At 37.0% G+C, this 24,884-nt stretch overlaps 3 protein-coding genes across 4 annotated transcripts; all 3 read right to left on the bottom strand.

The window, feature by feature from the left end:
• Positions 1-9,194: 9,194 nt before the first annotated feature.
• LOC111496544 (glutamate receptor 2.1-like) lies at positions 9,195-13,382 on the bottom strand. The gene is made up of 6 exons (XM_023147016.1): positions 13,084-13,382; positions 11,953-12,188; positions 10,833-11,876; positions 10,439-10,751; positions 9,937-10,337; positions 9,195-9,851 (listed from the first exon to the last, which is right to left on the bottom strand). The coding sequence occupies exons 1-6, from the start codon at positions 13,337-13,339 to the stop codon at positions 9,276-9,278; spliced, it is 2,826 nt and encodes a 941-aa protein (XP_023002784.1). The 5' UTR covers positions 13,340-13,382; the 3' UTR covers positions 9,195-9,275.
• Positions 13,383-18,638: 5,256 nt separating this feature from the next.
• LOC111496393 (PHD finger protein ALFIN-LIKE 4-like) lies at positions 18,639-21,812 on the bottom strand. Of its 2 annotated transcripts, none has more exons than XM_023146804.1 (5): positions 21,491-21,812; positions 21,324-21,356; positions 20,732-20,960; positions 19,648-19,780; positions 18,639-19,205 (listed from the first exon to the last, which is right to left on the bottom strand). In XM_023146804.1, the coding sequence occupies exons 1-5, from the start codon at positions 21,585-21,587 to the stop codon at positions 18,936-18,938; spliced, it is 762 nt and encodes a 253-aa protein (XP_023002572.1). In that variant the 5' UTR covers positions 21,588-21,812; the 3' UTR covers positions 18,639-18,935. The 2 variants fall into 2 exon arrangements, with proteins under 2 accessions (XP_023002572.1, XP_023002573.1); XM_023146805.1 differs by having other exon boundaries at positions 19,708-19,780; positions 21,491-21,809.
• Positions 21,813-22,183: 371 nt separating this feature from the next.
• On the bottom strand, positions 22,184-23,961 carry LOC111496477. The gene is made up of 6 exons (XM_023146926.1): positions 23,501-23,961; positions 23,295-23,412; positions 23,033-23,223; positions 22,860-22,954; positions 22,411-22,560; positions 22,184-22,330 (listed from the first exon to the last, which is right to left on the bottom strand). The coding sequence occupies exons 1-6, from the start codon at positions 23,916-23,918 to the stop codon at positions 22,184-22,186; spliced, it is 1,119 nt and encodes a 372-aa protein (XP_023002694.1). The 5' UTR covers positions 23,919-23,961.
• Between the last annotated feature and the right edge of the window lie 923 nt (positions 23,962-24,884).

Genomic DNA, 24,884 nt, shown 5'->3' with positions numbered 1-24,884 from the left:
AGTCGGAAGCGTTGTTGAGTTAAGGGTTTTGACAATGACAGAGGTAACAACTTAATTTTAATAATAAAAATAGAGATTATTTTTAATAATAAAGGTTGAGTTTATAAATATAAATATTTAGAAGAAAGAATTAATTTGGTTTTAGAGTATGGTAAAGACATTATTATATAATGGAGAAAAGAAAATGTCACACATTTATCTCCAACAATTCAATTCTTCTTCTGTTCAATAAATTGACAGACGACTCACCTTCCATCCACTTTCCCCATTTAATTTTTTAAAAGAGTTAAAAGACCAAGGAAAGCTATACATATATTAATTAAAATAAAAATTTAGATGTAGTGTAATAGCCCAATTTAAAATAAAAAAATTAAAAAATTAATTCCACTATTTGCTAATTTGAAAATCTGAGAACCCATCTCGACCCAACCCAAAATATAATATAAAGATTCGATTGGATTCGAGTCCTGTCCTAAGTATTGAGTTTACAACTTCTATATGTTAAGAATCACGACTCTTCTTAATGGTATGATATCTCATGACTTTGCTTTGGGTTTCTCCAAAATACCTCAGTCCAATGGAGATAGTATTCCTCACTTATAAACTCATGATCTTCCATTAAATTAACCAATGTGAGACTCACTCCCAATAATCCTCAACACTATACCCTAACAACGTCTCTCTCGTTATCACGTTGGTCTCTCTCTCTCTCTTTGTCGTCACATTGCTCTCTCTCTCTTGGTCTCTTTGTCTTTGTTTCTCTCTCACTCTCAGGGATTTGATCTTAGTCGCTTTCTCTCTCGCTCTCACGCTTTTTGTCTTTGTTTCTCTCTTGCACCGTCTCTCTCATTCTTCTAGTAGGCTGGTAACTGATAAACTTTTTTTGAAGTTTAAATTAACACGTGTTGTACCTTAAGTCTTGATCTGTTATATCCCTTTGCACATACCGAGAGTTTGTACATTAAAAAATGTGGGTGTTGTTAAATGGTCATCTAACATGTGTGAATTTTGATAAATATAACGAGTCTATTTTATGTGGGTGTTAGTTAATAAGAACTAGAGAAAAAAAAAAAGCTTTCCTACCAAAGAGGAAGATCAAAGATGGTTCGCAATTTTCTTTAATCAAGATCCATTAGGCAAATGCATTGTAAAGAGTATGTTTGTGATATTAATTTTTGTGGAACTAGCACGTTATGAAAGCACTTAAAGAATAAGTTTTCAACCTTGAATAAATGATGGGGTAATAATATTGTTAATTTAGCCAAACAACACGTAGAACAACATATGTCAAGATGATAATTGTGAACGAGTTGTCATTTAAATTCGTAGAGAACGAGAGTTTTAGATTGTTTTGTAGTACTCTATGCTCTAAGTTTAACCTTCCGTCAAGTCATTGCTAGAGATATATTTCAACTTCGAATATAAAAAAGAGTTATAAGATTTGTTAGTAAGTCATTCTAAGAAGGTTTGTCTTACCATTATACATGGACTTCATTGCAAAACATTAACTACATGGTAATCACCGCACATTTTATTAATTCAAAATAGAATTTGCATAAAAAAAAACTCTAAACTTAGTCAAGTTGCTAATCACAAGGGAGAGACTATTTCGCAAGATTATTGAGAGTTGTTTATTGATAATGCAGATATACCTATTTCTTATTATGAGAAGGCTTAGAAGTTATAATTGACTTGTCTTAGATGGAAGAATATTACACGTGAGATGTTGTGCCCACATAATTAATTTGATTGTGAATGAATTGTTGGACTCGGTATGACATCCATAGATAGGTGAATAGGGTTTTAACTAAAAGTATTTAAGCTCTAAAATTTTTCTAATTATGATACTTTTAAAGAAAGTAGAAAATGATAATTAATACAACAAAGCAGTTTTACCAGTCCTGATGGAGAAACTTGCCTCAAGAATTAAGAATGTAATAGAAGGTTGGATACTCTTAAATTTTTAGGTATATCTTCCTAGTAAAACATGCACGAAGGAACTCTATTAAGATTTGGATGCTACAGCTAGTGTGGTTTATATGTTGACCTAGGTTAATATGTTTCTAGTAGACCTTGTACCCAAGGATCGTGAGTTATCAAAGGTTTAAACTTGTGTGCACCCGGAGATTGGTTTAGCCCGCCCGAACTTTCTAGTTACGAGAGATGAGATTAAACCGACTAGATGCCCCTAAGAGCCTAATAAGCCTCCATGTCAACTAAAAACGATTAAGGAAGCTTAACAGAGCTTCGAAGCTACTTGAGTTACTATTGAATGTAGGGTTAGGACAAGGTTGACGTCGCAATCTCGTTATATCGTCTTCAATTCTCCCCCTCCTCCAAAATCTTATAAATAAAACAAGCATTGACAATCAAAAAAGCAAAGCAACAACTCTCATGGATTCTATTCAACATATCAGAAGATTCTTGCAATTTACACTCTTTACATGACGAATTAATCATGATTCTAAAAGTAATCGTATTTGGGTAAACTTTTTTCTGGATCAATAACTCATAAATTGAGAAAGCGATAGAGTTAATCCTCATTTTTCTTCAAAAATTTACTCGATCAAAGCTCGAGCATCAATTTATCAGTCGCGCTTTCGCTAAAATATGAATCATAATGCCATAAGATCAACCCATGATCAAAATTCTTCTTCTTGGGCCAACCTGTGAAAGAACCCGAGAGCACGTCTTGCATCAACTAGATGCTGGAATTTAAGCAAGACATTTTGAACTAAGAAATCGTTTAATTTGGGCATATCAAATTTTTTATTAACAGTATCCTAACTTTCGCATCTTGTGATTATTGGATAAGACGAGAGCTTATAACTATGTTGCAGTTAAATATACTCCAAACAAATTAAAGTACGGTCACATAGAGGTCATTCCAGAGTGTAAGTTTGTCTTTACATTTTCGATCTAAAATATATCCAAAACCTATTCTCGTATGCATCGTGGTGTATTTTAAACTTCAGCTCGTTTAAGTCAATGTTGGTGTATCTTCGTGTTTTTAAATGTTTTCTTTTTCTCCAAGATGAAAGGATCATACCGACAACTTTTAATACCCTTCATTGTCTGAACGTGTGCACGTACCGGTCTAGGATATTAATTAAATGCACAAAAAGAACATGTTCATATAAAGTTTTTCTTTGTATCGTGGATGTTATATATATATATATATATTTTTTGTTAGAAATATGATGCTACTCATCCATGCTCAATGTGGTGAGGTAAAGAGTATCATTCAATTATCGATGTCGAGGTGGTCTATTATGTCTCTAGGATTGTTTGGACGTCTCGATAAGGATTCGCGTTGCTGAGTTACTCATTTTTTTACTCCCTTAATCGACTCATTCAGAAGCGCTAGGAGTCTCACTCTCTGATAGTCACTCATGATTCTGTTGCGCTCAGACCTTTGGTGGTGTTCCATCTCAAGTCACAGTCTAGTCAAACTATTTATTTGGAATAGCTCAGGCCCACCGCAGACAAATATCGTTCTCTTTGGCTTTTCCCTCAAGGTTTTTAAAACGTGTCTACTTGCTGGCACTCGTTCCTTTCTCTAATCGATGTAGGACCCCTACCAAATCCACCCCCTTCGAGGCCCAGCGTCCTTACTAGCACACCGCCTCGTGTCTACTCCCTTCGGAGAACAACCTCCTAGGGTGGTAGCATTTATTTTATTAGACTTGGGTTAGGATAAGATGTTTTTAATTTTAATGTTTATTTATTTCATTTATTATTTCCTCGTGTCGTTTTAAAGATGTTTTCGAAACATGCAAGTCCATAACAATGTTTTAAGATGAAGTTTATATTTTATAATTAAGTTTAAACGGTTATTTTTGCACATAATAAGTACATTATGACGATAGTAGCAACTCTAGGTTAGTAGAAATCTAGGGTCGTTATAGTAAAACTACATCCGAAAAACTGCCTAAAATCCTAAATACTCCTAATTTTGGGGTACAATGTCTGGTGTTGTATGGTTCACCATTTCTATAGCTTGATTCTTTGAACTCAAATCCCCTGACACAGAGAAGAACACATAGCTCGTATCATGGACCGAATCATTCGATGGACTTAGAAAATAATTCGAGCTCGATGAGGCGCCAACAGAATCACCGTGGTTCGCTTGAATCTTGTTATCTACTACTTGTGGAGGATTACTCTTTCTGAATGTGTGGGAAGTCAAGTCTCTTTTGTCGTAGATTTTAAGTATTGCTTTGAATTTTACTCCTAATGGAGGAGTTGGAGCCTCCATGGGCGGTGTGACGGAGCGTGTGCAGTTCTTTGTGAAGGAAAATGAAGACGTAGATGATGACAGAGATGAAGGCAGCAGTGCCGACAATGAAGAATAGGCCTCGAAAGCTGCTCAGGCTCAGCCTTGAAGAGGTGACCTTTGGAATAGAAGACCAGGAATTGCCTTGATCACCAAACCATTTTATTTGTAATTGGTTCATCTTCTCACTCTCTTTCACATTTAACACCGCTCTTGATATATCTGCCACAAATGGTGAGCCAATAGAAAATGCCTATCGGCATCATCAATCGACATTAAAATAATCCCTCTAATATCATGTTAAACTATCATTAATATATAAAGATAAGACATAGATTACCATAATATAATGTTCTATTCATAATTTTAACCGACCTACAAATGAAATAGTATAAAAGAGAAAATAACATTATTGATTCAAAGAGCTGATGTGACAATATTGGTTATGTGACAATTTTGAAACATTTATAAAAGATTCGTTAAATATTATATTAGTTTCATAGAAGGGAGACTTACAGACCCAAATCCATCAGTTTTGTAGGTGGGATCAGTGGTAATGTATTTATTAGGAAACTTGGACAGGAAGAGCTTGATGTAAGGGGTTTCATCAAAAGCAGCATCAATGCTGCCATTGGAGCCTCCTAGTTTTAGCAACTTGTCGAGTTCCTCAGGAGACCTATAAGACTTGAGATTCTTAATCCCCACAGAGGTCAACAACCTCCAAACAAATGAACCTTCTAGATATCTCACCCATGACTGCTTCGTCAAAAGCTCATTTATATTTGTAATGGTGGGTTGTAATTGTTGCACTGTCAACAGAGAAGTCAAGCTCGTCGTGTAGCTCTGAGTTAGAACGAACACCACAAAGAACCATACCACCACCACGAACCTCGCCAAATTGCTTATCAAAGTCTCCCCTAAGAATATCGGTCAAAAGGACATAGGTCTTGTAGACACTTAGGTTAGAGTGTCGTATCCTCTGTGATGCACCCATCAATCACGTGCCGCTTGCAACCAAACAATCTCATGAATTTGAATTGCGAAATTAAGAGCTGAGTTGTTAAGTAGAGAATTTTTCATGACTGTTTTCTTGTATTGTACTGCACACTTCCTAGAGGTTGAACCTTGAATGAATTGTAACAGCAAATTTTCTAATGTGGTAGCTAAATGGCACCAAAGAGGTGTAGAACCTATCTCGGGCCTGGACCTAGAAGGGGAAGAAGAAGAGTCGCTCAGGACACTGATGTCCCGTCACCTGAGGTGGAACAACTTGTACCTGAACCTCAAGAGGAGGTTGATGAAATGCCCCAATGGTTTAAGTGTCCTATACCATGGGCACCAAGGTTAGGAATGAGTCAAAAGAGAGCAATGACTCAAGAATTACCCGACGCAGACTCTACTGCACCTCCTCCTAAAGCAGTCCCACCGGTGTCTACCAATAATGTAGAGGTTCCACCTAGGCAGCCAACAACTAACCTCACTACAGATCTGTACTACAAACATTCATGTTAACCTCTATGGAAAACCAGACTCAGATGATGTAGACACAAGTCACTAACCAGGCTACAATGCAACAAGCAATACAACAGGCAACGATGCAATAGACAACATTACAATAGACAGCAATGCAACAGACAAAATTGCAACAGACCAGAGACTCTGGGACTATGACTGTGGAGTCTTGTTATCTTAAAGACTTCTAGAGGCAAAACCCGCCTTTCGTTGAAGGTGGCAAAATAGACTCCATTGCACCTGAAAACTGGCTTGAGGCTATGGAAACAGCCTTCTTTTACATAAACTGTCTGCTGGAATATCAAGTTCATTGCGGAACTTATATGTTGAAAGGAGAGGCTCATTTTTTTATGGAAGGGTGCTAAAAAAATGATTGCACCACTTGGAGAGCATATTTCTTGGTGTCAGTTCAAAGAGGCATATCTTCGCAAATACTAGTCGCTACTAGAATGAAACTGCAGGCAACATTTCATGAACTCAAGCAGGGTGACCAATTTGTGTAGGATTATGATCTAGAATTCAATAGATTGGCAAGATTCTCCCCTATGTATGTCAGCAGGGTGACCAATCTGTGGAGGATTATGATCTAAAATTCAATAGATTGGCAAGATTCTCCCCTATATATGTAAGTACTGAAGAGCTTAAGACGGAATGTTTTACCGCCGGTCTAAGGGAGAACATTAGAGGTTATGTGGCCTCTTAGGCATCAACAGATTACACAGCAGCCCTCAAAATGGCGACCCTCATTGATGCGCCTCGTACTGACAAATTACAGTCAGGGTCAGCCCAAAAATCCCATATCGCAGTTCAAGGGAAACAGATAAATCAGAACTATCCTAGGATTGGCAGACCACCCCGTGGTGGCACTGCTAACCGCGGAAGAGCCCCAACACAGAATAGGGACCCATGTCCAAAGTGTCAGCGCCCTCACCTAGGGGAATGTCGACAAGGCACTGATGTATGCTACAGTTGTGGCCAAACAGGACACTTTGTAGCAAACTATCCTCATAGGAGAGATCATAATACTAACCGACCTGCAGTAAAGAATCAAAGGGGTCGAGGTGCCCAACAGCAGCAGGGGCGAGCTGTAGCCCATAGAATCACAGGAAGGCAAGCCGACGCGCCTGACGCAGTTGTTACAGGTACACTACCCATCTTTGGTCATTTGGCTTTGGTACTATTTGATTTAGGATCCACACACTCGTTTGTGTCTCAGGAATTCGTTGACTTAGCTCACCTAGAAAAAGAACCCTTAGAGACCATTCTATCAGTGTCCACCCCAGCACACTAGTTATTAATGGCTACTCATAGAGTTAAGGGAGGTAGTGTGACAGTGTCGGGACGTGTCATAGAAGCTTCTTTAATAGTATTAAGCATGCATGACTTCGATGTCATTTTGGGTATGGATTGGCTAGGCGAGAATCGCCCTCTAATAGATTGTGAAACTCGAATAGTTACTTTCAAATTCCCGTTAGGGGATAGTTTTACATATAAGGGAGCCACTTCCAAAAGAACTCCAAGTGTCGTAACTGCACTAAAGGCTAGAAAGATGATCCGCAGTGCAAGCGCATTTTTAGCCAGTGTGACCCTAGACAGTAGAAATGAATAGACAGTCTCGTCAGTACACATTGTCAAAGAATTCATTGATGTTTTTCCTGAGGATTTGCCAAGTTTGCCCCCTGTTAGGGAAGTTGACTTCGGGATCGACCTAGAACCAGGAACTCCGCCGATCTCCAAGGCACCCTACAGAATGGCACCTGCAGAACTCAGGGAATTGAAGGAACAGTTACAGGAGTTATTAGATAAGGGTTTCATACGACCCAGTGTATCGCCCTGAGGAGCCCCTGTTCTGTTTGTCAAGAAAAAGGATGGATCCCTGTGCCTGTGTATAGCCTATAGAAAACTAAATAAGGTCACCATAAAGAATAAGTACCCCCTCCCGAGGATCGACGACTTGTTTGATCAATTGCAGGGAGCAACGGTATTCTCCAAAATTGACTTGAGGCCAGGATATCATCAATTGAGAATAAGAGAAGAAGATATACCCAAAACAGCTTTCAAAAGTCGCTACGGACATTATGAATTTCTCGTCATGTTCTTTGGACTTACCAATGCACCAACCGTTTTCATAGAGATAATGAACAGGGTGTGTAAGGAATTCTTAGACACTTTTGTTATAGTGATTATTGATGACATTCTGGTGTACTCCAAGTCAGAAGTAGAGCACGAAGGGCATTTGAGAAAAGTTCTGACCGTATAGAGAACACAGCAACTGTACGCCAAGTTTTTCAAGTGTGAGTTTTGGCTATCTGAAGTAGCGTTTTTGGGCCATGTGGTGTCAAGTAGAGGAATCACAGTGGACCAAGCTAAGATAGAGGCAGTGATAAAGTGGCCAAGGCCGACCACAGTCACTGAAGTACGGAGTTTTCTAGGACTAACTAGATATTACAGAAGGTTTGTCTAGGATTTCTTCAAAATATCTTCGACGCTAACTCAGTTGACCAAGAAGGGCAAGCCCTTCGTGTGGACATCAGCTTGCGAACACTGCTTCCAGGAACTCAAGGAGAGGTTGGTGACAACACCAGCCCTCACAGTTCCAGATGGTTCAGGGAATCTAGTGGTGTACAGCGACGGATCGGTAAAAGATCTAGGATGCGTGCTCATGCAGAAGGGTAAAGTGATAGCTTTCGCTTCTAGAAAACTGAAAGAATATGAACGAAATTATCGCACTCATGACCTCGAGTTAGCAGCGGTGGTATTTGCACTAAAATCATGGCGACATTATCTGTATGGAGAGAAAATTTAAGTATTCACTGATCACAAGAGTCTCAAGTACCTATTTACGCATAAAGAGCTTAACATGAGACAAAGGAGATGGTTGGAACTAGTAAAGGATTATGACATTGAGATCCTGTATCATCCAAGCAAGGCCAATGTCGTGGCGGACGCATTGAACAAAAAGGTGGTTCATACTTCCGCGAAGATCACTAAGCAGGAAAGAATACAGGATGAGATGGAGAGGGCTGAAATCGATGTTGTAATTAGAGGTGGTACTGCACAGATAACACAAATGACCATGCAACCCACCTTGCGAAAATGAACTATTGACGCTCAGAGGTCTGATGAACACCTTGGGAAAGTGTGGAATTAGACAGAGACAAAAAGACTAGTGAGGTACTCGATCTCTTCAGATGGGGGCTTGCGGTGGAAAAACCGCCTGTGTGTTCCCCGTGACAAGAAAATTCTTAAGGATATTATGACGGAAGCTCACGATACTACTTACACGTTCCACCCTGAAAGTACAAAGATGTATCAAGACCCTGCTAAGATATTATTATAAAATGGATATCAAAATTTCTTTTAAAATATTTTCGTTCTATTATTAGTATTTATTTTAATTTTGAGTTAACTCCAAAGTTTAATATTCCAATTCACCCGTCTTTCAAAAATACATTAAAAAAACTTGCTAAAATCCCAAACGGTACTTCTAACTCCGATGAACTATTTCCATTGTTGTATGGACCACCATTTCTACGGCTTGATTACTTGGATTCAAATCTTCCGACCTAAAGAACTCATGGTTCGTGTCATGGATCGAATCATTCGATGGACTTAGCAAGTAATTCGAGTTTGGTGAGGTGCCAACAGGGTTACCGTGGTTTGCTTGAATCTTGTTGTCTACTACTTCTGGAGGATTACTCTTTCTAAATGTGTATGAAGTCAAGTCTCTTTTGTCGTAGATTTTGAGTAGGGCTCGAATTTTACTCCTAATGGAAGAGTTGGAGCCTTCATTGGCGGTGTGATGGAGCGTGTGTTGTTCTTTGCGAAGGAAAATGATGAAGTAGATGAAGAGGGAGATGATGGAGGCAGTACCGGTAATGAGGAATAGACCCCAAAAGCTGTCTAGGTTCAGCCGGGAAGAAGTAACTTTTGGGATGGAAGACCATGAATTGCCTTGATCACCAAACCATTTCATTTGTAATTGGTTCATCTTCCTACTCTCTGTCACATTTAACACCGCTCTTGATATGTCTGCGACCAATGGTGAGCCAATGGAAAATGCCTGTTTGTCATCATCATGATAGACATCAAAATAATCCCCCTAAAATAATTGTGTTCTAATATCAGGAAGAGAGACAAAGACTTACAAATCCAAATCCATCTGTTTTGTACGTGGGATCAGCCGTAATGTATTTATTAGGAAACTTGGAAAGGAAGAGCTTGAGGTAAGGGGTTTCATCAAAAGCAGCATCAATGCCGCCATTGGAGCCTCCTAGTTTTAGTAACTTGTCGAGTTCCTCAGGACACTTATAAGACTTGAGATTCTTAATCCCCACCGAGTTCAACAGCCCCCAAACAAATGAACCTTCTAGATATCCCACCCATGACTGCTTCGTCAAAAGCTCATTTATATTTGTAATGGAGGGTTGTAATTCTTGCACTGTCAACAGAGAAGTCAAGCTCGCCGTATAGCTCTGAGTTAGAACGAACACCACAAAGAACCATATCACCACCACGAACCTCGCCAAATTGCTTATCAAAGTCTCTCCTGAAAGTATAAATGGGTCGAAAAATATGCTAAATAGTTAAATATATTCGGGAATTATAAATTTAGTTCATCAAAACAAATGGGTGAGTAAATGTGGTTACTTTGGGCGAAGACCATGGTGCAAAAGGAGTACCAGAGGCTGGTACTGATCTGATGAGTGGGAGGACCACGAAAGTCTGGGTTGATTCGATGTTCAAGAATCCAAACCACAAACCCTATGAACACAAAGAAGCATAAGCTTGTGATCCAAAGGTCTAGAGTGAGAGGCTTCAGAAAAAGCCATGCTCTGTTCTTGGAGTTGGCTTGTGTTGGAACGATCATTGAAACTCCCGACTCTGTGAATGGCAAGGTGAAATCAACGTACTTGGATCTGTTTGCTACGATGGTTAAGTCTCCTACTGCACCGTCGTAGACCTGTCCATAAACCACACATTCATCAATACTTTATTTTAGTCCACAGAGTTGAAGTAATAAAATGAATACAAACATACTGACCCCTTTGTAAACTTGCATGATGAGCTCATCGTAGGAACCTGCTCTAGATCCATTCAGAAGTGCAAAGGGAATGTAATCAAATGGAACGTCGTACGGAAGCGTTGCTATTGCCGCATCGAACACGTCCTTACAATACCCTTCCACCTCCGTTCCTTTCACTTTCATAAACTCTATGTACCCTTTCTTTACTGGAACCCCAATTCTCAACCTTTTCCCTGTCGTCTGAAAATCCCACCCTTTTGGCACCGCCGTCGTATTCCCCGGCCAAATCACCGTCATCGTCTCACTCGAACTCAACAACCCCTTTTCAGGATTCCAAAACCCAACTCTGTTTCCCCCATTACTATTCACATTCACAATCTCAAATGCCGCCGATTGCAGCTGCCCATTCACGATCTCGTAATTTCCAGTCAGCCCCATGAACTTCGTCTTCGACAAGGCCTCCCCAATTTTCTCCCCGTTTCGAGACACCCCCAAAGTTTGAAGATCTGTTAGATTTTCAGATCTATTTGGGCTTTCGAATGTGAAGTTTTTGACCCCTGTTTTCTCAATTGCAATTGCCAGTGCTCGAGCTGCATCGTATGCCCACAGTCCGAAGATGTCTAAATGTGGGTCGTTGAGGACAGAATTTTCCATTACGAATTCCCGTTTCCATTTAATTTTGAAACGGTCGAGCTCCATTGATTTCGGGACATATGTCCTCACTCCCAAAGCTCCTTCCATGGACTTCAAAACAGAGGAGCTCATGGAACCGAGCAAATTGGTGGTGGCGTCAGTCAGAATCCAAACGTAGCCTTCCCTCATCATTCCAATTTCATTGGCCTTAGCGAATAAGCGAATCGCCAGAGACGGCAACATGTGCACCAACAACACTCTGGTCGGCATTGTCATCAATTTGTAAAGCTCTTCCTCGATCTGATCCTCGGTAGGCGTTGGATCGATGACACTCCGATATAGGACGCGTGCATTCACGGCTTGCAATGCGTCGATCAAGTACGGTAATATCCCGTCTCCAAACTCGTCGTCTTGGTAGATCAAAACGACCTAAATAGATACAAAAAATAAAGATTAAATTGCAGGACAGCCAATTCCTGTAATTGAACAATAATTTAACACGTACTTGTCTCCAGTTGTAGAATTTGACCAGGTCGCTAATAGCGGCAACTTGAGCAGAGTCAGTGTGGGTGAGACGAAAGAAGTAAGGGCTGCGGTGGGAGGCGAGAGAGGGGCTAGAGGCGGTGAAGGTAAGGATGGGGACATGAGAGTTGTGGGCGAGCTTGATCACGAAGTTGGTCTGCATTGAAGTGGTTGGCCCCAAAATTGCTTCAACTTTATGGTTCTTTATGAGGTCAAGAGCTGTTCCATCAAAGGTTGTTTTCAAAGAAAGATTGAAATGAGTCAATTTTCATTGGTTTGATTGATGATTAAACATTGGAAAAGTTGGATTTTGTTAGCTTCACAGATTTTGATTTGGTCCCCAAAACCTTTTAATCTAATATCTTCATTCGTTTTCATTACTCTTTTTTTTTCAAAAAATTTTTAAATTGGTTTAGTTTTCTAAACTTTTTGATATTTTTCAAAACATATAAACTTATTAGATACATAAATTAAAATTTAAGAACTCATTAAATATATAATTTAATATAAAATTTAATAGTTTTAATATGGTAAAGATGTATGGATATTTTTTAATTTAAGAATGTATTAAATATAAAATTAAAAATTGAATTTTAAAGATTAACCTTATAATTTAACCAAAAGTTTATTATTTATGAAACATTATTAAACTTCAAAAAAAAAAAAAATCATTAATACTTTTCAATTTAAAAAAAAAAAAAAAAAAATCCATGAAAGGCTAAAGACAGCTTTAACACATTTAACTATTTGAGTATTTTTAAATTTTTAATGTAGTTAAATTAGTTTAAATATGCCTTTTTTTAATTAAAAATGAAAGATATAAATAGAACTTTTAAAACTCACTTACTTACATTTTTTAATATTTTAAAAAATTGAACGTTATTATTTAAACAAAAACAAATTAACAGTTTCTGTCAAGAATATTTTTAAAAGTTTAAATATATTAAAATGTAAAATGCAAAACTTAAAAATATTTTTATACTCTCAAATAAAAATCCGACAACTACATATACGTTCCACCGACAGTAACATAGTAATGAAAAAAGTGAACTCGTCTTCATTTAAAAAATAAATAAAATGGCAGCAATAAAAAGAAAAAGTTCAGATTTGAAACCTGCGGCCGCCGCACCAACAACATCGCCGGCGGAGTCCCTGCGGTGGAGAACAACCCTAGTATTGTAGTGAGGGTTAGCTTCATAGAATTCCGACAGCGACATGTCGATACAGCTCAGCCCCACCTTCCCAACCCAGCTCTCCATGTCCAACACCACCCCCACGCTCACATTCTGAGCCTCCCCCGCCGTCGCAACCAACAACAAGCAGCCTGCGATGAACCACAGAGCCCGGCGGCTGCCCTGATTTGGCTTCATTTTTCCGGTGACTCGCCACACGAAAAAGAAGGTTTAATGAAGCCTTTCTTGGTGAAGGCTACTGATGAGAAAAAGGACATGGCGATGGTTTTTTTTTTATATTATGTCCAATTTTATGGGGGAAAATATGTGTGTAATTTTATTTTTATTTTTCAAAATTAATCAAATAAATACTTACTAATTACATATGCTTTAAAATAAAATAAATCCAATTTTATTTTATTTTTGGAATTTATTAAGACTTTGAAAGGTTTCTTAAAATTAAAATACTAATAATACTTATGAATTTTTTATTTTATTTTAAAAATAACTTTAAACTTTCCAATTTTATAGAGCCCACTTCCAAAAAAAAAAAAATAATAATAATTATCATTTCATTAATTTTGGAAGGACATAATTAGTAAAATATTCATCCATTTAAAAAAAAAATTAAAATTTTTAAACTTTTTAAAATTAAAAAAAAATACACATAAATTTTTAAAACTAACATATGAATGAAAATTTCTAAGGTCACCTATCTACGAGAAAATTAGATCAATAACTTGTATTACTTCTACTTGCCGAAACATAGTTCCACCTTACGTCTTGGAATTGATTATTGTTACGGTCAAATAGTCATTCAACTATTGCATAAGTCATAGAAAGGTTTTGAATACTTTGTTTGACGAGTTTGGTCTTCACCTACGGTTTAACCTCTCAACCAACAAAACTCAAAATCTTGTCTTTTTGTACATATTATGAATATAGTCGAGAAAACTACTTAACATAGTCCCGTTATTATTCAAATAGATTTAGCATATATTAAAATATAAGTTCAATACTTTATATATATTTTTGTAAATAAAGTATATAATAGCAAAAATTGAGACGAAGTTAGCTTAAGAATAATTGAAGCGTTACGTATAAAAATAAAGTTTTTAAAATATATATAATACTTGTTAATCGAGGGAGGCCGACGTTGACCAAATCAAAGACGCAAATATTTCAGTATCATGCAAAAGGCATCCTGATTCGATTGGACCAAGTCAAAGCCTTAGGAACCGTCCATGTCACGGCAGATGGAAATATATTAACGGCATGGATCTGAGCCACGTGGAAGACAACTTGCTGAAATTTAAGGAAGTTGAATACCAAGTTGTACCGGTGATGGGTGTTAATTATGAATGTGACATGTACGGGATGAGAATTAATAGGACTTCAAAAATAGAGTATTGAATTGAGTTGAAAGAAAAAAAAAAGTAATTTATTATTGATAGGGATGTTGGTGTTATGTTATTTAATACGTAAATTTCAAGATTCAAAGAAATTCGAGTAAAAATTTGTTTAGATTTGGTCGTGTTAATTGAATTGTAGACTATGTTTGAGTCAGAAGTCGAAGTCAAATTTATTGCATTTTGGTATTCGGTTTTACCATTTTGTAACCACATATAACCATTTTGTATAGAATTGAATCATTCCATTTAAAAGCTTAGACTTTGAACATTGTTGTTTATTCTACTTTTCTTTGTATTTGTCACTCTCTCCGGTCTTACTTTCTTTTTTTTTTTTTTTGAAAGGAAATTTTTAGATAATTTTTGGAGTTAGCTGTGGATATAGCTACCAACTGCCTTCCCAAAAGGACGGCACAAAGTCTAACACATGAACCATGATAGAATTTAGCCAAATAGTTTAGCAAAAGTTTGAAATTTAAAAATTGATGTCATAGGCTCACATAGTTAATATGGTCGATTTCAAAGAACAAAATCGAACTTCCATTCAGGATAAATTGGTGACACCAGCTTAAGTTAATCAGGTAAATGGTCTTACTGTAAGATAGACTAGAAGTTGTATCAGTTACAATTTATGACGTATGAGTTGTATCGTATGATGTTATATACTAGCATATGACGATGTATGAGTTATGATGATGTATGAGTATATGATGACGTAAAAGTTGTGATGTTTGATGATGTGTGTATTATATATGTTTCGATGAATTTTTGGGTTTTATGTCCTAAAACTCATAGTTTGTAAACAAAAACATATTCTATTTTCAATAAAGTTATTACTATTGTTTATTTAGTAAAGATTATTATTGAATAAAGTGAATTTTACGATCATTAATCTAAATCCAATAAACTAAGAATACTCTGGCTATAGTATGATTACTTGAATTATATGTAGAGACATAAGAGTTGATCAAGTTCAAGTATATAGTCAAAATGATCTATAGTATAAGGATAAGGCTGAGTATCTTATTCTGGGGACACTATGGATGCGGCCCACTTTTTGTATATGATATAAACAATGTGATCACTAAATTGTATATGTGGAGACATGTGAGAGGGGGCGTCCTATGCAATGAGTATTGCATAAGATCGAACCATGAAGAAAATCACTCTCACTTTATAATTTCGTTTACTGTTGAGATTAATTTTCTTTTCATTCGATGACCTAGGTAACTCGATCTTAATCTTGAGCTAACCATAAACTCTTGTTTATTCGGAATTATCCTTAGATTTGCATGGGTGAGAGTGGCTCAAGTTCGCCGACTCAATAGGCCTCCCATTTCAGGGGTAAGACTGGGTAAATGGGTGGGGACGTGGGGTGCAAGATGGAATTTACTCCTACCCACTTTTAGGGATAGAAGAGAGGTAGTTCCCTTAAGTACTGACTCTAGGTCTTGAGCAAGGGGCCCCACCCTCTCATTGGCCTAAGAGGGATTCGGTTTACTGGTTGGACCGCAAACCAATTGTTCATTAAAGGATCAGTGAGACATAAGGAACAAGAAGTAACTTCAGGGGTAAAACGGTAAATTGACCCAGCTCTAGTTACGAACAACCTGTGAAGGATCGACTTACTAATCATGGTTATATCAAATGGACAGAAATATATCTATAGTGAGGAGAGTGCAACTACTAGGCTATAGTGGAATATCGTAGTAGTTAACGAATGTTGGTTAACAAGGTTAGTGAGTTTAACCGGGTAATCTTGGATCATTGGAGCCCATGATCTATAGGTCCATTAGGTCCCTCTGCTAGCTCATATCGGACTAAACCATAGAACAATGTGATGAGTAAGTTCGAAGTGTTCGAATTCAAATTAGGGAGAATGCACTCCATATATATACGATATATTTAACCGATTTTTTGTTTTATTTACGAATTAAACAAAAAGAGAGAATATAAGATATTTAAATAAGATTTAAATATCTTAATCATGTGTCGAAATTAATTGGGATTGGCATTTGAATTAATATTAAATATTAATTAAATAGTTTAATTAATCATTTAATATTACTTTAATTTGAAATTAATAAATCAAATTGATTGTTGAATCAAAATGAAGTCAAATTCATTTAATGGAAAAATACATGTTAGTGGAATTTTGAATGTCAAAATTTGGTTTAACCAAACTTGCATGCCTGCCCAAACAAACATGACTCTATAAATAGAGTGATCATGTTACGTGTAAAGTTGACTTTTTTGGAAAAAAAAACCTTGAGAAAAACCTCTCACAAACTCTCTCTTCATATATACTAAATCCCTCCTAAGTTTAGTCACTCACCGGATCCCACAATCCCGTTCTAAGGCTGGAGAATAGTGGAGAAGACACTAATAGTGGTTCGAAACTGGTTCGTGAGAAAAAAGAAACTTGAGCGACAAAAAGTTAGTATTCAAACTCATTGAGTTTTAATGCTTTTGAACATGCTAGCTAATTCACTATAATTGATGTACTTAGAGTGCCTAAGATCCAAATTGCTTCCGCATGTGTTATATTAACACCATCATGAATGACGTACTTGATATGCTTGATGCACTTTATGGCAATATGATGAGTAAGATGATTGCATGACGTTTGTCTTAATATGTTGATATTTTTCGTATTAAACATGCTATATGTTGATGAGTGACACATTCATCATGTCAATAGACCAACATAGGACACAACTCTAAGAGCATGAAAATGATATTAATATAAATATTCAACGAGCATGTATTACTTCATGTAGCAAAGAGATGAGACTAGAGGATTGTGTCAGAAGAGATGATAGGATGGAAATTAGAGGGACCTCATGCATGTTGCGTATTCATAAGCATAGGGATACTTCCTCATAGATGATGAATACATACATGCACAATATAATGATGAAGGTGTTCATGGGGAGCCTGACACCAAGGGGTTCCGCTAACCTCCGGACGTCGCTATAGATTAGATTGACCAGAGAGGGTCTAGGGGGTGTGCGAGCCCCCTGGGTTTACATGTGTTTGCATTTGCATGGCCCTATAGTGGGGTCACTTACTGAGTATTTTTTGAAATACTCAGGCTATGTGCCACATCATTTTTCAGGTAAACACAAGGCACACATGTACAGGCAGCATCGCAAGCAAAGACTATGACACATGCATAGGGTAGACTCATATTTAAATTTCTAGTCTTAAGTTATAATATGTTGTTTTGCATTTCATCGTTTTAAATTATTTTGTATTTATTTTTATTTTCTCTAAATTTCAGTACTTTGTATGTAAAACATGTAAGATCATGACTGTATTTTTCAAAGAAGATAATGTTTTAAATGTTTTTGACATTTATACTAGAAATGAGGTTTTCTTTTAAGAGATATATTCCGCATTTTAACAAAGCATGAGATGTTAATAGTAACTATAAGTATGTAAAAATTTAGGATCATTACATTCATGATACATGAATGAACTGAGACCATATCTAAAGAGTTCTTGAGGATAGGATAATTAAAAAAAACTTTAAAAAAAAAAAACTGAAAGTTACTACTTTTATCAATTCAATTATAGAAACCTCAAAGTTAAAGCGTGTTTGTATTTTGCTATGTACAGTGAGCTCTCATTGGTTCTTTCAACTGACACTGAAGAGAGGAAGTGAAGCTTACAAGCTTCAGGTTCCGCGGGCAGGGGTTCAGCTTATCGAGATAGAGGCAAACAAAAAAGTAAGAAGCTAAGGTAAAGAAAGGATATGTTCAGTTTCAGTTTCAGTAGCTAGCTCTTTTTCAGAATACCTTTACACAGTGAAAAAGAATACTTGAACACGCGCATAAGACTTTAACAGTGACAAAGAGAGTATCTTCTTCTGGTGTAAGCAAAGAACATTCGAGCGGTGTGCCAGCAAGAACATTGAGCCCTAGAGAGATCGTTAGGGCAAATAAACCATGTTTATGTCAATTGCTATAAAATTGGTATGAGATGGAATGTGAGGGCAACTAATCTTCAATGCATAATAAACCCGCCAATCAAACCAAACCAAACCAAACCTCACCCGGTTGCGTCCCCATGACCCGAACGGCATGTACAATAGAGCAAGGCATCTGTCAAATATAAGCCTTGACAAGAACACATTATAGCACATACAAAATACATATAGTTCATACAATACTTGAGCAAAAAGGATTCTGTCCACAAATACACATAGAATGTATAGTGTCCTAATGTAAAGTTTAAACTAATCCTAATACACAATTAGCCGTCTAAGCTGAGATCCTAAGCAGAACCCTTTGACATCTCTTGGTTCTTTTTCCTTTTGTTTTCTCTTTTTGCTTTGGTTTTGGGAGGCAGGGGAAGTTGGTGGTGCTAACAATTAAACAACATCAGGGTCGGATTCTTTTGTTGCTGCAAGATGGACATTTATACTGCTTAATATGCTCTGCCCTTGCCGGAGTGATCTTTACACATTTCCCATGGAACCACTTCTCACATATGTCACAGCAAATCCAGAACTCATCTGATGCATAATTCTCTCCACAAGCTCCACAAAGTGTTTCACCGTGTTCTTCCTCGTCTTCCTCATCCAAACCTTCCTCATCCTCATCTTTTGATTGAACTGCCTTCGTACTTTTTATTTGAGGTTCGGAACTCCGCTGAACATTGAAAAAATATGCCAAAAATTATGCTTAATAAGTTGCCTCCATCATGGATTGAATCACATATTGATCTATCCTACTGTAGTATAGTATGCAGTATTGAGGATTGTTAGGAGGGAGTCCCACATTGGTAATTTAGGGAATGATCACGGGTTTATAAGTAAGGAATACATCTTCATTGGTATGAGGCCTTTTGGGGAAGCCCAAAGCAAAGCCATGAGAGCTTATGCTAAAAGTGGACAATATCATACCATTGTGGAAGGTCGTGATTCCGTCATCTAAGATGCAGGTAGAAGGTTTCTACAAGGCTGCACCTCAGCCAAACCATTAGAGAAATGAAAAATAACTAGTCGTTGTAGTGTCTTTGGCCATTTTAAGTTGAAGAGGCTAAAAAAACTAATAAAAGGGGAGAAAGCAGGATTAAAAATATCTTTCAAACCTTTGGATTTGATTTAGATTTATTACTGCTATGATTTGAAACTGATGATTTATCCTTAACTTGTTTTTTGGCTGTCCCTGTCACAACTTCAAATATTGTTGGAAGATCATTTATCATATTAAATAGACGCTTCCTGCAACAAAAGCAACAGAACATGTCAAGGACCCTGTTGTAATGAAGAAACCACAAGAACGTAAAGTGTGTTTATGCTGATTATCCTACACCTTGAGAGTTGGAACAAAACAGAGAAAGTAAAACATGGGACTCTCCCATCATAATAATGAAGCCTGAAGTAAATTAATCATCCTTTACCTCAGCTGCGAACCTAGTTTATGCATTTAAGTTAGGATAATCTTATCAAACATGTGAAATGCAAATGAAAAATCTGGAAGTCAAACATTGAAATAGAATCTGGAAAACAAAACTTGATGAAAACGTGTGAAATCAAAAACTTTATAAGAACATGTCAAGAGGACAACTCGGAAAAACTCGCGATGTACATCAAGGAAATAAAGCCTACGAAGCCACAGCATGCCAGACACTGCACATCATTTTCTATAAAATCAGGACAGGAGCATGGCAAAAGGCATGCTTGCTTAAATTTACATTTTATAAAATACCCTTTTGTATTAAAAATATGCATTAGTTTAGTATATTTTCATTTAGAAGTAGATATAAAAGAAGTGATGAATTTAAAAGTAAAAAAAAAAAAAACAAAAATCAAGTGATGAAATACACAATGCAAACAGTTTGCAAACCCTTGTGAGAAAGAGATTGGCTATACAAATTCAATCCATAACCTAACCAAGTTATAACATACCACAAAAGAACTCCATTTTTAAAAATTTTAGCACATAGAAAGCATGCATGGGCTTACAATCTACCTATCACCAATACCCAAAGAAAGAATCCAACGGCAAAGCAAAACAGTTTCCCACTACACATGAAATGAGAAACCATTGAATCAAATATTATATTAAGAACAACTCAACGACAATTAAAAGACAGAGAGAGGCTTGAAGCTCATACCAAGGCCTTCGCTACATCTATAAAATAACGAAGTGCAGGTCAGGATAACACATACCTATCTGTCTTATCAAATCCAAACCTAGCTCCAAAATAAAATGCCACAGAAAGCAGCCAAACATCACTATGCACAGCAACCAAGGATAGCCAGTCTTTTTCTTGCATCCCGTCTCTAGCAAAATTTATGCCCAGCGCAGGTTCTGGAAGCTCTGGAGGCACCTCTTCGGCAGGTAAATTGACTTCCCATTGCTCACTAGGAAACCCGTAAAGGCAGAGATTTTCTTTCTCTGTAATTTAAGAAAATTTAGGTTATAATTCAAACAAGAATTCCATTGAAAATAGACACAACGCGTGACAAATGTGTTAAAAATTAGTGAATAATGCTACATGCTTAGTTCTTCCTTACTAAAGCTAATTCTATCACAATATTAACATTAAAGCTAATTACTTCCAGCTTACTAAAGAAAGAAATGACAAATTGGGTTAGAAAATTAGGCCGATGAAAACATCAAAACTCATCGATTTTATAATCTCTTTAGTTGAACTTTGCAGTGGTCAAATCTCGGTTCCTAGCAAGAAACTACTAACATCTCTTTCGGACAACGCACACAAGAATCTAAAAACATAAACGAGCAGCAATAAAATCAAACCAGGATCACATTGCTGGTAGAACTCTTCAACATCTGCAACCAGAAAAGCAGAACTGGTAAAAAAATCTCACGAAATTATGAGAGGAAAAAAATCAATAAAAACCAGAAAAGCAAAAGGACAAAAGCGCGAAAGAATTTCGAAGGAAGAACACAAAGTAAGACTTGACCAGTAGTGAGAGCCTTAATTAAACCAGCTCTCCGGCCCTTGAAATCCATGAACACCTCTTCCACAGTACGTGGATTGTAGGGAGCACCTCCGTCCATGGCCGACAGCTCTCACCTTCGAATTGGAAGCGCCACAAGTGCGATAGAGAGTGAAAGATTGATAGAGAGAAAAATGAACAACCGATCGAGAAACACGGCGAGGAAGAAGGGAGGAGAGAAAGCAAAAGGAGGGAAAAAAAAACAGCCAAATATTTGACCTCTGCAACGACAGTGGAAATTAGACAGAGAGAGGAGATGAACGCGGACTTGAATCGGAGGAGAGAAGTGAAATTAAATAAATTGGATAAAAAGGGGAAAAGTCCGGAAGCAGAGATTTTGGGCCCGGAAATAGCGAAATCTAATGGAGCCCTAAGACCCGCACGACGGATAATTGGTTCATTTTGTAATAAATATCTTTTTTTTAATTCATTAAATTACAATTTTTAATTCAATTTAATAAATAAATAAATAAATTAATTAATTAATTTGGCCATACTAAGTGTTAATTACAAAATATATATATATATATATATATATAAAAGAATACATTAAGATTTCATTCGACATAAATTTAAATTTATATAATATATCCATTATTAAAAATTAGTTTAAAAAAAAAACAAAAAAGTAGAATAAAATGTACAAAATAATGATAATCAAATTCTGATTCGAGCACAAAAATCAGAGAGTTCTTTCTGAACCCTTTGGATCTCAGCTTCGGCTCGGGCTCGGGCTTTGGTGTCTCCATAATTGGAATTCATTGTGGTTTTCAGCGCTGCTATTCGCCTCTCGTAACTTCGTATCTGCATCAGTTTTTCATTAAATTAAAGTTAGGGTTTCTAAAGAAATGGAGAGTGAGTTTCAAAAAGAAAAAAATCGCCACCTTTCTGTAAGGCCAACGGCTAAGACCACTCCGCCGACATATCTTCTTCAACACCGTATTGCACACATTCAACTTCTTCGATGCTTCTGATATCGGAAGATGAAGATACTCCCACACATCGTTCACCGTCATTCTCCCTGTTCTCTGCCTCTATCAAATTTTTTTTAAAAAAAAACACCCCATTTTAATGTAGTCCTAGTCGTGTTAAGAAGTAAATGTGTTCGTTGAATAATTCGATCTACTCAACTCAAATTATAAACTTTAGATTGGGTTATATTTTTTAAAGTTCCTAACACCAAACACAAAAAAACAAAGTGTTCTGTTGTAAACCGAGTCATTCGGGTCCCTAACCCAACCAACCATAAATTTCAGGTTAGATCAAGAGTTTCTCTCGACCAACCCAACCCAACCCAACCTAACCGGTATACACTCCAACAACTAAAACAAACCTGTGCTGCAAGCGAGGGCCGTCTAGATGGTTGGCCTTGCGGCTCAGGCGCATCATTTTGGAACTCAGGGACGGGCTGATCTATATCTTCATCTTCTGCATAAACAAGTTCATGTTTTTCTTCTGGAAAATAAATTTATTACAAATTAAAATGAAGATATTCCTTTAACCAACCAGAATTATCAGGAGACTGTTGAAAGAACGCATCAGTAGTATTGAGATTTTCAAACCAGTCAATCCCGACACAAAGCGCGTCGTAGAAATTCGACATCGGATCTGGAATCATGTTATAATCCTCCAAAATTTGCTTCAAACAATACTGCAGCAAGAACTGCTTGATCTCCTCAAAGCTTTTGTCGCAAAAACTTTAAAAACAAAAAACAACAAATTAATCCAAGTAAAATCAGATCAAATTAAACAAAATTTGATATCTTACTCGAACATTTGATACTGAGGACTTATATTATCCACGTTAACAATCGGTTTATGTTCCAGAATTGCATGACAGATCATTCCAAGTCGACCATGAATCTCCAGTTTTCTGCTGTTCACCCCTGTTCAAGAAATATACGAATTGATTCAAAAAAACAGGGAAATTTCACTGAATTTGTGTTTATGATGTTGATTTATGAAGAAATCGACCATTGCTATGAAGAAATTCTCTTAGAACTTGGCAGCAACTGCACAGAAATGGCACCGGAGTTACGGGCCAAATTGCCAGCAATTTCGATTCGACTTCACTGGGTATTTGAGTATCATCATCTTCTTCAAAATTGCTTGCTGCTTCGCCGGCGTTTGAGGGGCCTGCTTCTGAATCATATTGTCCACCGAAACTGAAATGTGTCAACAATTCCACCATACCCATGTTCTGAAAAGCGCTTGTTCGGCCGCCGTAGGAGTCACGCGCCGCCGCCACTGGCTGCTCTGCTGTGGACTGCAAGTCGTCGAGAGTTGGGTTTTGGTCGTTGGCGAAATTGAGAATGTTGGCGTTGATGGAACTGTCGTATGGGTCTTGATCTGGTTCGAAGGCGCCCATGGTGTTCCTTGGATCGATTGCCATGTGTGCTCGACGGTGTTTGGTGGGGTTTTTGCGGCGGCCGGCGCCGTCGAGAGCGCCGCCGTGGGTTGTTTGTGAAGGGAATAGTGAGTGTTTGAGGAAGTTGATGGTCGGGCATTTAATGTACGGGAGAAGAGGCGCGACAGTGGTAGTTTGTTACCGTTAAAGCTTTGACGGTTATCCATTTTGAACAAAATGAACCTTTTTTTTTTCTTCTTTTTTTTCTTTTTTGCTTTTGATGACGTATTTTTTGAAAAGATTTTTGGAGAGCAATTTAAATAATATAATTTGAAAAATAACTTAATGTATAATTTTTAGTAGAATCCTCAATTGTGTCGGGATGAAAATATATTAAAGAAAAGAAGAAAAAATATATCCGTTCTCTTCGATCCACAGAAACAAAATGGAGGATGGGTGCCAATAGTTCATCACATAAGAGTCGAGATCACTAACTAATACTAATCTAATACTAATAAGACAGAAAAAACAATCTTTTCTGTATACTTTCCTTAGTTCCGTTGCTACCGCAGGCTTTACGTAATCAATCAGACCATATAGATATCCTTTCAACACAACATAGGCCATCAAAAGGATTTTGAAGACCTACCAAAGTACGAAAGTCACAATCTTTCAGAAAATGGATTCCTATTCGAAGAGTGCATAACCACTGGATGAGCTCACACTAACCCGTTGAAATGAAACGATTCACTTTAGTTATGGAAAAAATAAGTAGCGGTTTATTACCATATATTTAATGAACATTTTTCTCTTTAATTTACATTAATTTCAAAATTTTAGAATTTTCTCTTTAATTTACGTTAATTTCAAAGTTTAAGAAAATTATAATTGAAGATCTAAACTAATTCACTTGTGGCTGTTTATGATCTTAATTATTAGGTTAGAATTTTAAGTATTACAATCCCAAATTTATTAATATAAATTAACTTTTTCCGAACATATATAAATAAA

Source organism: Cucurbita maxima, unplaced genomic scaffold, assembly GCF_002738345.1.
Source record: "Cucurbita maxima cultivar Rimu unplaced genomic scaffold, Cmax_1.0 Cma_Scf00022, whole genome shotgun sequence".
Taxonomy (NCBI): Eukaryota; Viridiplantae; Streptophyta; class Magnoliopsida; order Cucurbitales; family Cucurbitaceae; genus Cucurbita; species Cucurbita maxima.
Note: the sequence above shows the minus strand (reverse complement) of the source record. Positions and strands in the feature narration are given on the sequence as shown.